General features: G+C 37.1%; 1 protein-coding gene across 1 annotated transcript; it reads right to left on the bottom strand.

The window, feature by feature from the left end:
- Window positions 1-1,271: 1,271 nt before the first annotated feature.
- nrsn1 (neurensin 1) lies at window positions 1,272-8,422 on the bottom strand. The gene is made up of 6 exons (XM_088307555.1): window positions 8,277-8,422; window positions 5,053-5,168; window positions 4,862-4,954; window positions 4,648-4,766; window positions 3,820-4,007; window positions 1,272-3,728 (listed from the first exon to the last, which is right to left on the bottom strand). Exons 2-6 carry the CDS (start codon window positions 5,149-5,151, stop codon window positions 3,625-3,627), a joined length of 603 nt encoding a protein of 200 aa, XP_088163681.1. The 5' UTR covers window positions 5,152-5,168; window positions 8,277-8,422; the 3' UTR covers window positions 1,272-3,624.
- Window positions 8,423-17,115: the final 8,693 nt, after the last annotated feature.

Genomic DNA, 17,115 nt, shown 5'->3' with positions numbered 1-17,115 from the left:
TTCATGAGGTTAATGTAATAATTTTCATCCTACTTGTTCAAGCAAGGTCATTGTTTTTTTTTTTTTTGTGCAAGTAAAACCTTAATATCATTGCAACTCATGGTTTTCATAATGACACTCAACAACCACCCACAAATGCATTCATTAAGGTGATAATGACCTTCATTGTATAATTAAACTTGTATTACTACTACCATTAGATTAATTAGTACAGTCTGATATCGAAAAATGTGTATGTTTATCAATTTATTGCAATGAAATCCAAAGTAAGAAACATTTTGCATACCATGAAATATTATAAGATTTTATGTCGGTGATGGCTTCATTTTCTTTCATCAGCAAGTTTTCCTATTATTTGGCATTCATCCCGTCTAGGACTCCAGGTGCGTGTGAGTCATCGGTGAGCAAATGTGTGTGTGTGTGTGCGTGTGTGTGTGTGTGTGTTGCCTCCATGACTCACTTCTGACTGCTCAAGGTGATGGTCCTCAGGGTGCTATTCCCGGATATGTCATTAATTCTGTCCTATCTAGTCCAGTGGTCCCTTTCAGTGTGTGCACATGTGGGTGTGTTAATGAGGCCTCAAATAGAACACTTATCATCCTATACATTGCCTTCATAAATGACCCTGCTGAAGGATTACAGTGAAAACTGTAAACTACGCTAATGAGGGTAACTCATGTTGGTTATAGAGTTGGATAGTAGTGTGTATATATATATATATGTATATATGTATATATATATATGTGTATATATATATGTATATATATATATATGTATATATATATATGTGTATATATATATGTATATATATATATATGTATATATATATATGTATATGTATATATGTATATATGTATATATGTATATATATATATATGTATATATATATATATATGTGTGTATATATATATATATATGTATATATATATGTGTATATGTATATATATGTATATATATATATATGTATAAATATGTATATATACATATATATCATAATGGTTCAACGTTGGCTTCGATATTTGCCATTTTATAATATCAAAATTATGATCAAGTGGAGAGTGACATGAGAGATACATGATGTATGTTTCTAATTACAGTAAAAGTGTTGAGATGCTTCACTTGTTGAATAATAATCCTCAAGAAGGATTTTAAGAAAATAAGATCATGTTATAAAATTCATAATTTTCAGATGAAGCGAAAGAAAGAGAGAGTGTGCAACACATTTCAGTTTTATGATTCTGCATTAATGTGAATACAGTCTTGGACAAAAATAGCCAGCATGTTTAACTTTTATTACATTTGAAAATAGATATACATAGTGGATATGGATATCAGATGTTTTTTATACATTATAATCCCCTTGGAGAGTACAGTTACATCAGGAGACACACTGAATGGAAAATTAAGTTGCAAGACTAAACCTTGAATCTTGTTTTTTTTTCTTGAGAGAAAAAAAATTGCAATATGGAATTCAGCCGTTGGACAGCAAAAGAATTATACCAAACACACAATTTATAGCATGAGACAACTAGTGAGCACATTTATTGATCACCTGTGTACACTCTCACTCAACCTTTTAACATCTTGCCGAATGATCTTGGAACAGGATTACAGGTAACATGATTGGTTAACATTTAGAATATCAACCATATAGCTTTGTAGTTTGTGTGGTTAAAATAGAAATAAAAATGTGCCACAATAAAAAATCACCAAACTTTGATGAATAAGAAAATGAAGAGGATATTGGTGGCAGCGGGACTGCTCGTAAACGTAAACTTACTTGAGGATTTTCATGACTGAAGTAAATTTGTCCTAGAGCAATGATGCACAAATAAAAAAAATGATTTGTGATCACTGCATTATTCCTATAACTAAGGATGCCAAAAAAAATTTTTCTTCAAATAGTGTAATGTGCTGGGTGCCCTTCCCATCGATGAAATATGAATGTTCTTGCATGCTGGACAAAAGTAACACAGTTGAATCTCAGAGGTCAAACAATATTTTGTGGGGTGCTGGCCACTCTTCACATTGTTGAGATTTTGCACTGCCAAAATACACACACCCCACCAAAAGAAATAATGGAAATATAAATACTCTCTTATGGGTTTAAACTGCACAGTAAATTTTTAAAGCAACGTTATATTTATTTATGTGCAAAGCTAAGTAATAGTATATATAATTAACACTACTGTACCTAAATGTAACAAAAATACAATATAACACCCTTAACTCTGAATGGGCCTAAAAATGCATCAGGTGTAAAATTGCACAACCACGTTAATTCCACAAAAGGTGACTATTTCCGAAAATGTGTCTATAAGCAAAGCCTTTTTTTTTGGCCCGTCTATGACGTCACAGGGTATTTCACATGACATGCTTTACAGATGGATAATTGTAATTTAGAGTGAAAATACAACCGTTGCTTTTACATAACGAGCACTTGCGTTGCTTTTCGACTCAATCAAAATTCGGATTAGGACCTGAAAACAGCTCTGGCCCTGGTTGTCAAGGTAACGGAAAGCCAGACTTGTACTACAGAGAGGGGCAGGTTGAGCTGAGGCTCATTTGTGTGAGACAGAATGCCCCAAACTAGACACTTTCAAGGGGGGAAAAAAAAGCATCAACTGTGTACTTCAATTCTTGATTCTTGGGGTAATTTGACCGAACCGTGATTGTGTACGATATGCTGAATCCATAAATGACAGAAATATTTTCTGGGGCCCATTTTAATATGTTTAGGTTAGTTTGGTGAAATATTAATTTTATGACTACAGGGGGAAGAAAACCTTATCAATTTTTTGATTGTATGAATCAATCCAGGTGAAATGTTATCTAACATGTTTGAGAAGCTCTACTGTAATAAAAAAAAAATAGAATACGGCAGAAATAGTTTTTAAAGGTAAAATAACCCATCACTGTAATGATGGCTGACTGATGAGAAATGTCAAAAATCTGTGCTTTGCTTTTTATTGATAGACTGTGTAGTGTCCAATGTAGCCTTCATCTGGCCTTCTGGTTTTAGTTCCTGTCAGAGATTTTACTCCAGAAAATAACATCAAACATGTCAGGATAGAATGTCAGAAGTCTATTTTGTTTAACTCATCAAATTTGCCCCAACGGTTCACAATTATCTAACATAAATGTAGACAGTAAAGTGCTGGTGATTTCATGAGACGATATGTCACGCTGCTATGATTGGTTATTGTATCCGGTGCTTTGGCTTTTGCGAAATGGCAGCAAAGCATCAATAATGCCTCCTGATGCTCAGCCTCTCTCCGGGAGCAGACACAATGACTCCACTTCAAAGAAAAATGTTTACTTGTTCAGTAGCTGTGTTCTATTGATTTGTTCTTGATTACTTTCTTTGTCTTGCTATAAATTTGGATGGCTAGCACTCACAACCTGCATGTGTTTTATCTGTTAAAAAGCCGATACACGTGAAATGTACTTTGTTATCTAGTGTCAAACACAGTGAGAGGAGATGGCCATATCAGTCATGTAAGATGATCTATTTAGTGATAACATCTCTGCATTAATGGACATACACGCAGTCTACTCACTCAAAGTCTGCACACCCATCACTCAGCAAACAAACTATTTTATCCCCCTTCAACCAGACTGCTGTCAGGTTTCTGATTTCGGGGTTGCCGGCTGGATATTCTGGACCTTGGAAAGTGTAACCGGCACCTTTCCTTCCCCGGGGGTCGGTGCTCTCATTATGGGTGTACCTGTGACAAAAGCATAAAAAAGGCCTACTGTGTTAGTCAGAACCGCATTTTAAATACGATTGTGTCTCTTGGTTGGAGAGTTAAACCTTACCAACTGTTGAATGCAAATCAGCCAACCGCTCTTTAAACTTTTGCTGCAGATATAGTTCCTCTTTGGAGTAGCTTTTGGCAAAGGCAGACAACAGGAGACCCACGGCCAATGAGGTGCCTCCCACACAGAACAGCACAGCCCCGGTCAGCTTGCAAACATCCAGCGCACGGTTAAAACTCACTGCCTGGCTGTTGAGGAAGACATTTCGAGATGTCGTGTGAAAATCCTCAGTCCAAAAGTAATTCACACATCTTGGCTGGATTACTGTTATGAACTTGATTTTGGAGTCAGACAATCCTCCATCAAGTGACTCCAGTTGGTCCAAAATGTTGGTGCACATCCCTTCACTGGCTCCGTGTACATTTTTGAGTTATTTTAAAGATTCTATTTGTTTTCAAATCTTTAAATGGCCTCGTCCCACCTTACCTCTCTGGACTCCTCAACACCTACGCAACCGCCTGGTGCCTCAGGTCTACGGAGCAGACGCTATTAGCGGCACCAACGACTATGCCAGAGAGGATTGAGCTTTTTCCACTGCCAGTCAGAATAACAGCCCGCTAAACGTCAGGCCAGACCCTTCGCGTCCCATCTTTAAAATTAGTCTTAAAACTAATTTTTATTCTTTGACTTTTAAATATACAGATGAGTTAATTTGAGTTTTGCTGCAGATTTTTTGCATAGTTCATCAGTAAGATTCATTCTGGTTTCAAATACAGAACTGTTCCCACCATATTTGCATATTAGCAATGCATCCAGTTTTAAATAGGATCAAGTGTAACACAAATGCCATGAAACTTTACACCATCTCTTCCCCAAGGCATGGTATACCTGTCCACAAAAAGAAGATCCTCTTCACCGAATGCTTCAATCCTAGCTGGAGTAGCGTAACCCACGACAATGACAATCAGGCCTGCAAACAAGATCAAGGTACCAAACGCAAGACAGACCTGCGGCGGGAAAAACAAAGATTTGCAAGTCATGTTTTGTTGAAATGTAACAGCAGTTAGGTTTAGGAATGAGCAAACTGATGTTAAAATTTCACCTTCCAGAGTAAAGAGCTCCACCTGCTAGGCGATCTCTGAATCTGAAAATCTTCATCACGTTCCCAGATGGAGGCTGTGCACTCCTCATAAAACTGGATGACAGAGACATATTTCTTAATCCATAACCCAAATCGCCCTTTATTCATCCCTCACACTTTCTTTTGAGGAAATATGAGTGTCTTTATTCTACCTGGTGTAAGTAGGAGCGGACGCCATATTGCTGGCAGTTCCCGCTGACTTGGGCTTGCTCGCCATATTCCGACCCACAGATCTCGGAGCAAGACGCCATCCTTCACATCTGTCTGCCTGCTTGAACAAACACAGATAGTAATGCATGAATGAATCCACCCACACCGTTTTGCACTCGCTGCATAATGCACATACTCAGATGAATACATTTCTGCATTCATAAACACATTTACCCCCACGCACTCCCATAAAGTTATATAACACGTTGAAGCATGCATGCACATGTGGAATGAATATCAATGGTGTTTTATATTTTTAAATAAAAGAATCTTGCACTACGACGACCTTTGCAGATTTGTATAAACCTAAAGAGGAGTGTGCTATATTAGTTTTAATTTATTCTCCAAACTTTACTTTGTATGTTTGCTTCGTAGAACAAAGAGATTAAATTGGGAGTTGAACCAGAAGTTCGGCGCTGCGTATGAAATGTTGGACATTTCAAGGCCCTTCTAGGCCCACTTGTGTTCCAACAAAACTCCATGAAGTCTAATAGATCTCTTTATATTGTCTTAATCGAAAGGCCCTATTTTGTTCGACTGGAACCTGTGCAGTGTACAAACAAGCGTAACTTCATTTTCATACAAGGGCAATGATTAAGTTCACATTCTTCACTTTCACCTATACTATGTCATTGCATTTCTATTCATCATTCTATCATTCACGATTTGATTTTCAAATGTTAGCCACAGAAAGAAGATATGAAGCTACATTTTAAATCTTAGAATAGTACACTGCAAACAAAGTCACTTCTCTGTCCAGAGAGTTTAATTTGTTCCATGACCACTCTCATAACGCCAGACGCTCATATCACAAATCACCTTTCCATTAATCCACCCTGCACCTAACAAACCGAAACTTTTTGCAATTAAGACATTTGTGCATTCTGATTAAATGTTACAATACATTGCGTTGTGCCGCTCACTCTGGTGTGCCTGCCTTGACCACCAGGAGGCAGTGTAATTCACGCAATCATGCAGACACAAACGAATAATAGTACTTCATCGCCTACTATTAATGTATGTGACTCAGTAAGACGCTATAAAATTAGTCATTTGTTCATAGAGGGTACAAAATATATATCAATGAGTATTGTTATGCGTTGCTCCACCATTTGTGTTCAAACATCTGTCGCTGAAAAGGTTATAAAACTATGACTCTCAATGCTCATCTAATGCCGTGTCAATGCCATTTTGCATTTTTTGTTACAAAATTATAAAGAGAAAGCAAAACTGACACTGAGAGTAAATCAATCTGTTGTTCTCAAGTCTGCCAAGAAAGTCTGACATATTGAATTATGGTGGTTAAAAGAATTTAAGTCAATCTGATTTCAGGCACCAATTCACAATTAACATCTATATCAGAGCTCGGCAGATTGAGCAGATCTCACATTAAAAAAAACAAAATAAAACAATAGACCTTGAAAAGAGGCGCCTATCTTTCTTTTTGTCTTTCTTAAAGTATTGATCATGAAGATAGAGTTCACATCCGGCGGCTTATTCCAACAGTGAATTTCATGACTCATTACCTCAACACATAAATGAGAATAATGTTTCATGATATTGTTTGCTTCTACGGGCTCTCATTTACTTTCTTTGTTGAAACATAACCAAATGATATCGTGCAACATCACAGAAACGGTTAGGAAATATTGATAATGACAATGACAATAAAGGGATTTCTAATTCTAATTCTAATTCTAATAACAGGTCTATATTTTTTTTTTCTTGTTCATGGCAAAAGTGAATGAAGCAATAACAGTACCATTTCTTGGAGTTATTGCTCAGTTTAATGAATTCACTGCAATTACACGCAGAAAATCATTCTCAAAGAAATTAAAGCAAATCACAAAACACATTAAAGTGATTATATTAAATGGGAAATGGTTTACCCAGTTCAGTAATGTTCTTGGAATTTGGAGCAACCATTTTTAATGAAACGGTTGAGTATCAACTGTTCAAAACTGCTGGATTCAATTGAATGTCACAAAGTAGCAATGAATACATATGAAGTAATTTAAATGCGGAGCATGAATTACATTTAATTCAGTTGCAATATCGAGGCGGCACGAGGATGTTACTAATGACAAAAGATCCCTACAGGAGAGATGAGGGATGAGTTCCTCATTGAATGTGAGCAACAGTGTCATACTTTTAATGAACAATAACCTGAGCACAAAAGTAAAAAGAAAAAAAATATTCTATGACCCATTTAGATAAAATGACACACACAAAATGTATTTATTTTAACATAGTGCTTGCTCGTGGTGGCTCAAGCTATGAAATTGTGCTTCATAGCTTTGCTAATGTTGTGAACAGACTAAAAAAAATAATAAATTGGCTAATGATCTCAGATGTAAAATACACCTTATCTCCCCCTAGTTTTACTCTATAAGACCTCAAGGTCACAATCAAGATTTCAGCTTTGTTTCATTTCAACTCTCTTCAATGATTATCTATTAATTATCTTTCTTATATAAGGAGTTGAAGCGCACATATCATTTCAAAAGTACAAAGTAAAAGTAAAACATTGTTAAAAATTAAAGACCACAGTGTAAAGTATAGATATCTGAGAAATCAACTTAAGCAAAATAACGAATTATTTATTCTTATTACTTCCTTCGTTCCCACCACCGCCATCCGGGGTTGTCTGAGAACTGGCCTTGGTGCTGAACGCCATTCCCTCAGCATGAAAACACATGCATACGTCATACGTGACGTTCATCCGTAAAATACCTCGAGCCTGCGTCCTCCCTACCCCCATGAGACAAATTTAGAACATACAATACGCTTGTCAATTGAATTTACAATTACTGTATTGACGAAATCTGGTCGACTGATTTATTGGCAAGTGGAATATGCCAGACGTTTTTTACGTGCAGGACATATCAAAATATATTTGGGTTAAATTTTATTTCATTTGATATGCTCGTGTTCATGTTCCTCCATTTTTTTAATTCAATCAACGAAGTGACAGCACACACATAACATACTAACCAGACGTGGACGACATGATGAGGGTTTACGATTACGCACACACGCAAGCACTCGCTTTCAAATGAACACACGCGCTCCGACTACGTCGTCAACGAGAGTAACAGTGACATTTTCAAATGTGCACCGAAGTTGCTTCGATAATAATATCTTAAAAACTGAAACCGCAATTTACCTGTCATTAGCAGCTTGGAGAGCGATGACTCGCTGCTGCTTGCTCAGCCAGCTCCCATCACTCTAAAGTCCTCTCTCTCGCTCTCTCTCTCTCTCTCTCTCGCTCTCTCTCTCTCTCTCTCTCTCTCTCTCTACGTATCTCTCTCTTTCCGTATCTCTCTCTCTCTCTCTCTACGTATCTCTCTCTCTCAATATCTCCCCCTCTCTTGCTCTCGCGCTCTCTCTCTCTGTCTCTCGCTCTCTCTCTCTCTCTCTCTCTCTCTCTCTACGTATCTCTCTCTTTCCGTATCTCTCTCTCTCTCTCTCTACGTATCTCTCTCTCTCAATATCTCCCCCTCTCTTGCTCTCGCGCTCTCTCTCTCTGTCTCTCGCTCTCTCTCCCTCCTATCTCGCCCCCCCCACCTCTCCCTAGGTTGATGAATCAGAGCACCTCTTTGTCTGCTGCGCATGTGCCAGCTCCATGACAACATCGTGCGTGATTCAGAGCCCTATATAGTAACCAGGCAATGACTGGATATGGGACTGATACTCGTTCAAGGATGGATGGATGGATGGATGGATAGATAGATAGATAGATAGATAGATAGATAGATAGATAGATAGATAGATAGATAGATAGATAGATAGATAGATAGATAGATAGATAGATAGAGTAATAATTTCACTGAGCACTTTGTTTATATGTCTGAGTCTCAGGGCAATGTTTTCCCTCAGCACATTCATTCATTTGTTTGTTCAGTCAACACTATTGATTATTGCCTTTTTTCCTCTAGAACTGTTCAATCAAGAAATCACTAAAATAGAACCAGTTTGACAAAAGGAAGTCAGTCACAATATTTAATAAAATAAAAATAAAAAAACTACAACCAAATGCCACAATCCAAAGAAAAAAAAAGTTTTTTGACCTCTCTCAGTCTGGGAAGGGTTTCGAAAGCCATTTGAGAAATACAGTACACAGCCACAGCATAGTGGTGGGTATGACTGTTCTTATAAGTGAACTGAATCATTTGAATCAGTTCATCAAAAAGAATCATTCAAAATATTCTTTGCCCGGATGTTCCAACAACCCACCTACAAAACACCTCGAGTAGTCCAGCCACTCAGTTTGAATATATTCGATTAGTAGATTGTTGTATATTCGGATGATAGGATCTGGAAGGATCTATGGAACATTTTACTCACAGTAGCCAGACCAATTCACATTCATATCCTGTTTCTGTTGTTTTATAACTTGGCAGAACTGCAGTCAATGACACTGCAACTACCATAATGGAACACAACTGCGCAGACAGATGGCTTGTTAAATGATTCTTCCGTTTAAGTCGAGTTGCTAAGGGATTAATCATGTGGGGATCTGAGTCTCTGTGGGGGAAGGTCCCAAAACCGTTGTTGTCTTTTTGCGGGTTGATGAAGTACTTGCCAATAAATCATGACGCTCATTCAGCAATAGTCTCCATATAAGTAAAATTTATATTTTAATCAGTGGTTACTTGAATAGCAACCTGTCATGATCTAGGCTTATTTATCATCACAGCAACATTTTAGGTCCAATGTAGAAAATTCCGCCTTAAAAATAAGAGAATGGTCAGTTTGAGCGGATATTAATTGAACTTCATGTTTATTCGTTATCTTTGCACAGCCAATAATGTTGACTTTTTGTGTGGAATCTCTTTGTGTCAGAGGCATGGTGGCAACTTGTCACCAAACAGTGACGAGTTGTCAACCGTTAAAAAGGTTGACTTACTGCTTAAATATTTAAAAACACCCATGATGCTAATGAGAGGACACACCTTTGTTGAAAATGGTTAAATCTTTTCTTTGGGTACCATCATTTCCTTATAATAGTGGGGTTCCACTTATTTTTAAATTGTACGATACTGATTTAAAAAAGGGAGAATGTTCACATAATTTTGGAGCTGGAACAGATTCATTGCATTTGACTCAATTTCAATGAGAGACTTTACATCGGTTTATGAACATTTGGGTTATAAACGTGCCCAAAGTTCTCCTATATTTGCAAGATAGGAAGAACACTCATTTCCTCCTCATTTGGCTGCCTGCCTGTGTGACTCGCCCTCTCTTCCTTACTCTGTGTACAGTACATGGAGAGCATCTCAGTGAAGAGTGAGGCAGTTTCTATGGTGATATGAAAAGGTCACCTTCAGGGAGCTCTCTGTGAGCGTGTGCAGAATACCAGTTGAATAATTACGCTTCCTGTAATGACTGATAACAGATCACAGCTCATTACGGTTTGAGAAAAAAAACAAAAGATATGGCGCAGGGCTTTCAGAGGGATTATTAGTGTCTGAGAAAAGAAACAATTTACTCTCAAGGTATGCCTTCACTTGTGTTTTTGTGTGCTTCTGTCTTGTGTTTGCGGTTGACAAGTTGTATCTCATGATAAAAAGACACAATATTATAGGATGTAAAATGGAACAGAATATTAGTGAATATAAAATGCAGTTGAATGTGAACCTAACAATGATGTTGTGCCCAAAATTGACAAAATGAAAGCAAATCAACAACAAAAACAACATTTTCAACACTTTTTAGTGTTTATAACACAAATCTATCCAAAGTAGCCTAACATATAACATACAGCTAAAAAGATCCACTTCGTATCAGAATGTAATAATTGTATTGCTAACAACCTTATATTTGTGTCAGGCATAAATTATTCCAGACAGAAAGAGATTAGCCTTACTCTGCTTAGAGTCAACAGTCTGCTAATATGTCATTTGAAGTTCATAGTTGTGTGTGTTATTTTATAACGCAACATGGAGAGCACATGAGAGAAAAAGCTTTATTGGTCATGGTATGCTTTCATTTGTTTTTTTTAAATTCTTCTGCCATTATTTCAAATAGATACTATGCCCGTCGCACACACACACACACCTATACATACACGTAGACCGGCACAAAGCTAACCGATTAATTAAACTGCCCAATTTTACTCTTGACTTAATTTGGGCTTGTCTTATTTCACCTGGTCAACATTTTGCTGGTTTACTGTAAAATGGCTTTGTTTTCTTTATTCCTTGCTTGGAAAAGTCGCAAGTTACCAAAGTGCATTACAGGTGTTTCAATCATCTCAGCATTCTTTTGGCTGCAGTTGCCATTGACACAACACATGATGAATGAGATGTTGGCCTAAGCTATCTATCCATCTGAAGAATCTTATCCTTGGCTGTAGTGTCCATTCTTCATTTTATTGATTCTTTTGTCATCTTGCCAGAGTGGAAAACTCTGACTTCCACAGTATTTCATATTCTACTGACCGGAGGGGACAAAATGGTGATGCTCCAATGGAAGTGGAAAAACTGTCAAAAGTTAGCGTTAGCATCAGCAGAAATTAAGCTAATGTGACATTTACAGTCTTCTTTAAAATGTTGCTGAGAATTTGAAAGAAAACATCTATCTAGCAACACGCTAATATCTTCAGAAAAAAATCATGTAACTATGAATTTGAAACATAGAAGGTGCAATCTTGTCTCAAAGTGAAATGTGTTTTCGTTAGCATAAAAGTATAAGATTTGTCATGTATCGCCATACATGGGGTGGATTGAACGATACAATTTAGTTCAATTCAGTGGAATTAAGAGTTGACTCAATAGGGTAAGGATGAGTTCGAAAGAGTATGATGTAATGAATTTCTTGTTATCATTTTAAAAAAACGAAAGAACTTGGGAGTTGGTAACTGTAAATTTGGCATTTGCTTCTAAGATTTATCTCTCCAATAAAAGCCGATTCAATGTCTATCTCCATACTGTATATATAAAAGTGGAATGATTTGATTCAATTCCATGTGATGAACTCACATCTTTTAAATAAAACCCCTATAAAGGAACCTTGAAACCTTTCTTGTAAAAAAAAAAAAAAAAAAAAAAATTTCTACTAGTAGAAGGAGAGTAATTTTATTGTGCACTTTATATCTTTTACTGAATGGTTGCTTTCAATCAATTTGTGATAGCTACATTTTTATCATCTGTAATATGTGTTCACTTTGGAATAAAGAGAGGCCAGATATGAATTATCGAATGCTCTGTCTCGAAAGCTTAAACTAGGTGGAAATGGGTGTGTGCCGCAGAGTTCCTCGCCCGATCGCTTAAAAAACAGCTATTTCTGTCTGATAACAGTAAAACATTTTAGAACTAACACGGAGGATGTTCTGAAAAGTGGTTCAATTGAATATTGTATTAGAGGCCAATACGGTTCTAACATTGATATTTTTCCATATGTAAATTTTCATTGCAATTTTGTGAGAAAGAACCAGTACGTATATTGCTATTTGCCGTGTAATTATTTGCTGACGATCTCAATTCAATAAAACAAACAAAAATGCTTATGTAAGTGTCAATTAATCATCATAACACAATTAATGAAAAGTACAATATGCTGTTTAAGTCCAACGGTAGGAGGCACTGAAAGAAACAAAAACACATTCACAATGATGTTCAGCCATCGCCTCTCTTATTATTTGAACATTTGCACTAAATTGTCATCACTCGGAGGTCTGTAGATTTGATGTATAGCTTTGAGTTGTAATATTCTGCGGTCATCGCTCCAGGCACAACATTACTTATGAGAAACACTTAATGGCAATAAATCTTGCTAAATCATACAATATTACCACAGAAGCAAAAACATTACTTCACCACAAACCGGTCAAGGAGAGCCACTGTGGGATGTGTACAGGATGATTATTGGTTGGTGATTCACACTTCATAATGTAGAAGCTTTGCTAACGGTAAACTAAACACAATGATGAAAGTGGCTTACCTTCACGAGATTCCTGTGTTGCATTTTAGCCAAAGGTACAATCCTTTTATGCATTTTTAAACCCAAGAACCCACTGTTGTCGGCAATGTGTCGCTTTGCACAATAACATCAAAAATGACCATTGGATAAAATGGAATGTGGGATTCTAGTGAACGGAAGCTTTAACAAACTTTGGAACATTTTATTTGCAGATGTTTCGTCGTCCTTGTCATAGTGAGCGACTCGTGCCTCTCGGATGGCTGAGCACGGTCTGCTCACAGTTTACAAACACAACTGTTTACTATCTGCTTATCCATCTAGACCTTCTCTAACTGAGCGATACGTTTAAATAACGTTATGGGTTTTGGAACAAAACGTTTAAAAGTGCCGTTCTTTTATTAATGTAGACGAGTCTGTCGAAATAGAACTGGGGAAGATAATGGATCATCACATCCAATCAGCTCACGGAATAAACCCACTCTCATTGGTTGATATCGCGCCAGGATCCAATTACTTTTTTTTTTACTTTTTTTTTTAAGACCAATTAATTACCAGACTCTTGTTAGGTGTATCTTACAAATCAACAATGATGTCTGTTAGTGGCCACTTTTCTGAGTCGGTGTCATGGTTGACAGTCAGTCTTCATCAGTGTTGGTCTTTAACACTGGTCAGCCTTGGGCCGAGGCTTTTTTGCGTGCAACCCACTGATTGGCTTCTCAGGTCCGGCAAAGCAAACTGCGATAAAGCCCACATAAGAGTATTTTTAACTTTGATATGCCATTGTGTTTATGTATCTACTATAACTCTGTTTTATGGGCATTGTAATTGAGTACTATGAACTACACACATTTACAACATTAGCTACACTTCCAGACTGAGTCGATATCTTTAGACTGTGCAAATTCCGTCTGTTGACTTCACGTTGTGGCTCATATGGCAGCCATAAACATGAATACAGTTTCTGTTGCTAGAGTGAGCTTGACTCGAGCATAATACTACCTAACACAATTTTCAATTACTTTGGTCTGAATGAAGCATCCCACACAGCAGCACCTCTGGATTCGACTGTTTTATGTTTTGCAGTTCCATCTGTCATTGATTTTTCACTGCACCCCCCCACCCTTCTCTCTTCTGTGGAATTCATTTCTCTCTGTCCTCTTATCTCTGTAATTGGTAATTTAAATGAAAAAGCTTCAAGCAGGGGATTAGAGTTGCATGTGTGCCAGTCTCCAAGGGATGCACTTAAGAACAAAAGCATCTGTAAGGGGGCCTTCCTTTGCTTTCTGTTACCGTGGATACGGGAGTGTCTGAAATCGAAATGTGGCTGTGTCGATGACCAGTTGATGTATTTGTAATATTGTTGTAGTTTTATTTGGGCTTAGCAATATCATTGAAAAGAGTATCAAGATGTAAGTATTTAATCATCAGTCAATATTGACACACATAAATATTATTCATTTATATAATTCAATAATTCATATGCTTCAAAATAGGGACCTGAATGAAAAGGCTGATTTTAGGTAATTTTATTTTAAAGTATAATATTTTACCTTAAATTAAAGTTTAAAGCAACTATGGAAAAGTCAAATTAAATGGTCAATTTAAAGATTAAGTAAACATCTTTTTTTAACATAACATCCATAGTAGGGCTGGGTGAATCACAATCTATGCATTTCATAAAAGTCTATTGATATTTATTTCTTTTTTTTTACATAATCCATTCATTATCTCTTCTGCTTTTCCTCACAAGTGTCGCCGTGCGCTGGAGCCTATCCCAGCTGTCTTCCGGCAGTAGGCGGGGGTACACCCAGAACTGGTTGCCAGCCGAGCACAGATATTTGAAATAAGAAAAATAATTAATTTGATTCAAGATAAAAATGTAATAACACACTAGGAAAGATTCTTTTCAAAATATCTGGTAGTAAAACGTTGGATTGTCCTCCAAATTTCCTGTTAGGTGCTTGTAATTGTGGCACAAATAAAACGTCACATTGTAGTCTCTGCCTGCAACATGCAGAATGGGGTTTGGGTTTGCTTCCTGATTTTTTTAATCAACATTTAAGTGAGTACAATTTCTAATCCATTAATTCGGAGTATTTCGTGATATATACTGATATTGAATCATATTCATATTATATGAATTACTATTATTGCCCAGACTTAAGTTTAACAGTTATCATCATATTGTGTTTGGCGTCACTTGAGTGTGTAATAACATTCCATGTCTATTTGTTTCACTTGATAGGCAGACTGGCAAACAACTGTCACCACATGGCAACAACCACTCATGCTTCACTAGGTACACCAAAGCAATTCCAATTACACAAGGCACACTATGCCAGGAGTCCCCTCCTTCCCCTACATCTTACGACACAAACACACATGCCCCTCCTTTTCTCCTTCTCGTGGTGCACCTGCTGTTCTCTTTTTAGGCCAACTATAGTACTCCTCTCATAAGAGTTGACTTCTTTTTTTTGCTGGCTGTTGTTTATTCAACACTTAAATAGAAAACGGTGCCCCAAAAGCATTCATATACTGGACCAGATTTGTGACACTTTTGTCTGAGGAATTAACAATGACAATATGGAGACTACAAGGGAAGCTCGACTCTTAAATGTGCCAAAGAACATCTGAGAAAAAAATCAAGTGGAGGTACATTTAGCAATAGGTCGGATAAGCATTAATACTAGACCAAAATAGCTTTTACTGTAATAAAGCCAGACTTATTTACTAAAATTTAAATGTAGCTAAGTCAAGCTACAAATGGCATAGTCTTATTGTCAGACTGAGTATATTTATCGTATCATAAGTGATTGTTTTGCTCACGTGTACAAAACACAAACCGTGTTACACTCTTGTTACTCTATATATGAACATGGCAGGCCACGGAATTGTTTGCCATTTTTTAAGACCTACTTTAATTTAACCGGACGACTCACTCGATCAGACCTTCCAAAGATTCGCTTCCAGCAGCAGGGGTCTCTCAAATTGGAAATTGGAGGTAAAATAAATCTAAGATTGCTTCCTTCCCTGTAGAGTCCCTAACATGGCTGCGGGGGGGATATTAGGGAGGTGGCTGAGCACGAGAGCGAGATGAAAAGGAGGCAGCAACACCCAATGAAGGAAAGAAAAACTGAAAAAGGATAAGGAAAAATAATAAAAACAGAGAGTGGAAAAACCTGACATTTGTCAGGAATGTGATCAAGGAAAGGATCTATATTTGTTTTGCCATTTAGGACTGACATCATCATTTTACCAACAATGGTATTTTATATCTCCACTCTGTACGGTACCACAAGTAAGTTTATCTTGTACCGAGAATAATGCTGCAAAATGACGGTCGTGTAGATGATATTTTTCTTGTTTTGCAATTAATACAAGAAAAGTTCAAGTCAATCGAATCAAAATAAGTGCAAATTGAAAACAATTCTGAATTAATGTAGTCTTTTTGGATGCTTCAACTGATTTTTTTTATGGTCACTGAAGAAGCATGCTCTTAACTCAAAAGGTGCTTCCCACAATATGGGGGGAATGGACAATTTGATTAATTTGTTTTTTAAAACCTCATTGTACGTGTCCACCTTTGAAATGGTGTAAATGTGCAAGATGAGTTTATCCTGTGAGTCACCGTCGCTCACAGCGTGATTTGTATATGTAAATATTTACTTTGCCATCAAAAGCCATTGTTGTTTTTGTTGTTTTATTGTTTGAGTTGTCACCAACTTTTGTGCTACTGCTGGTCACTAAAGTACAGAAAAAAAAAATCTTGACTGTAAAATGTTTGAGTGAAAGAAGAGTGTCTGCTCTTTCTTTGGTAGTTCTGATGTTTACAACACAACAATAACAGCTGGCGGTAAATGCATTAAGAAAGTTGTGTTCCATTACACTCTTCAGCATTACGTGAAAAGTGTATTTGGCAGGTTCCATCAGAAAGTCAGATCTCAGACTAAGGGGAAGCGGTGCATTTGTTTTCTCCTGGCTGTGAAACCAGGTTTACGGGCTCAACAGAGTCCTAGAGGGTGCATGAGCATTCGATCAACCGCTTTTGTTCCCAAGTGCAGCCTAGGACTTCACAGGTACTG

The sequence above is a fragment of the Idiotropiscis lumnitzeri genome, chromosome 10 (assembly GCF_059441095.1).
Source record: "Idiotropiscis lumnitzeri isolate Australia: NSW breed Sydney's pygmy pipehorse chromosome 10, RoL_Ilum_1.0, whole genome shotgun sequence".
NCBI lineage: Eukaryota > Metazoa > Chordata > Actinopteri > Syngnathiformes > Syngnathidae > Idiotropiscis > Idiotropiscis lumnitzeri.
The sequence above is the reverse complement of the archived record's forward strand: the minus strand, read 5'-3'. Positions and strand labels throughout refer to the sequence as shown.

Excerpts from the sequence above, each read along its gene's own strand:
- nrsn1 (XM_088307555.1), bottom strand. The coding sequence starts at position 5,151 with ATGGCGTCTTGCTCCGAGATCTGTGGGTCGGAATATGGCGAGCAAGCC. Across the intron at positions 4,008-4,647 it reads GATCTTCTTTTTGTGGACAG|CCAGGCAGTGAGTTTTAACC; the intron begins GTATACCATGCC and ends CTTCCTCAACAG. Across the intron at positions 3,729-3,819 it reads TGATTTGCATTCAACAGTTG|GTACACCCATAATGAGAGCA; the intron begins GTAAGGTTTAAC and ends CTTTTGTCACAG.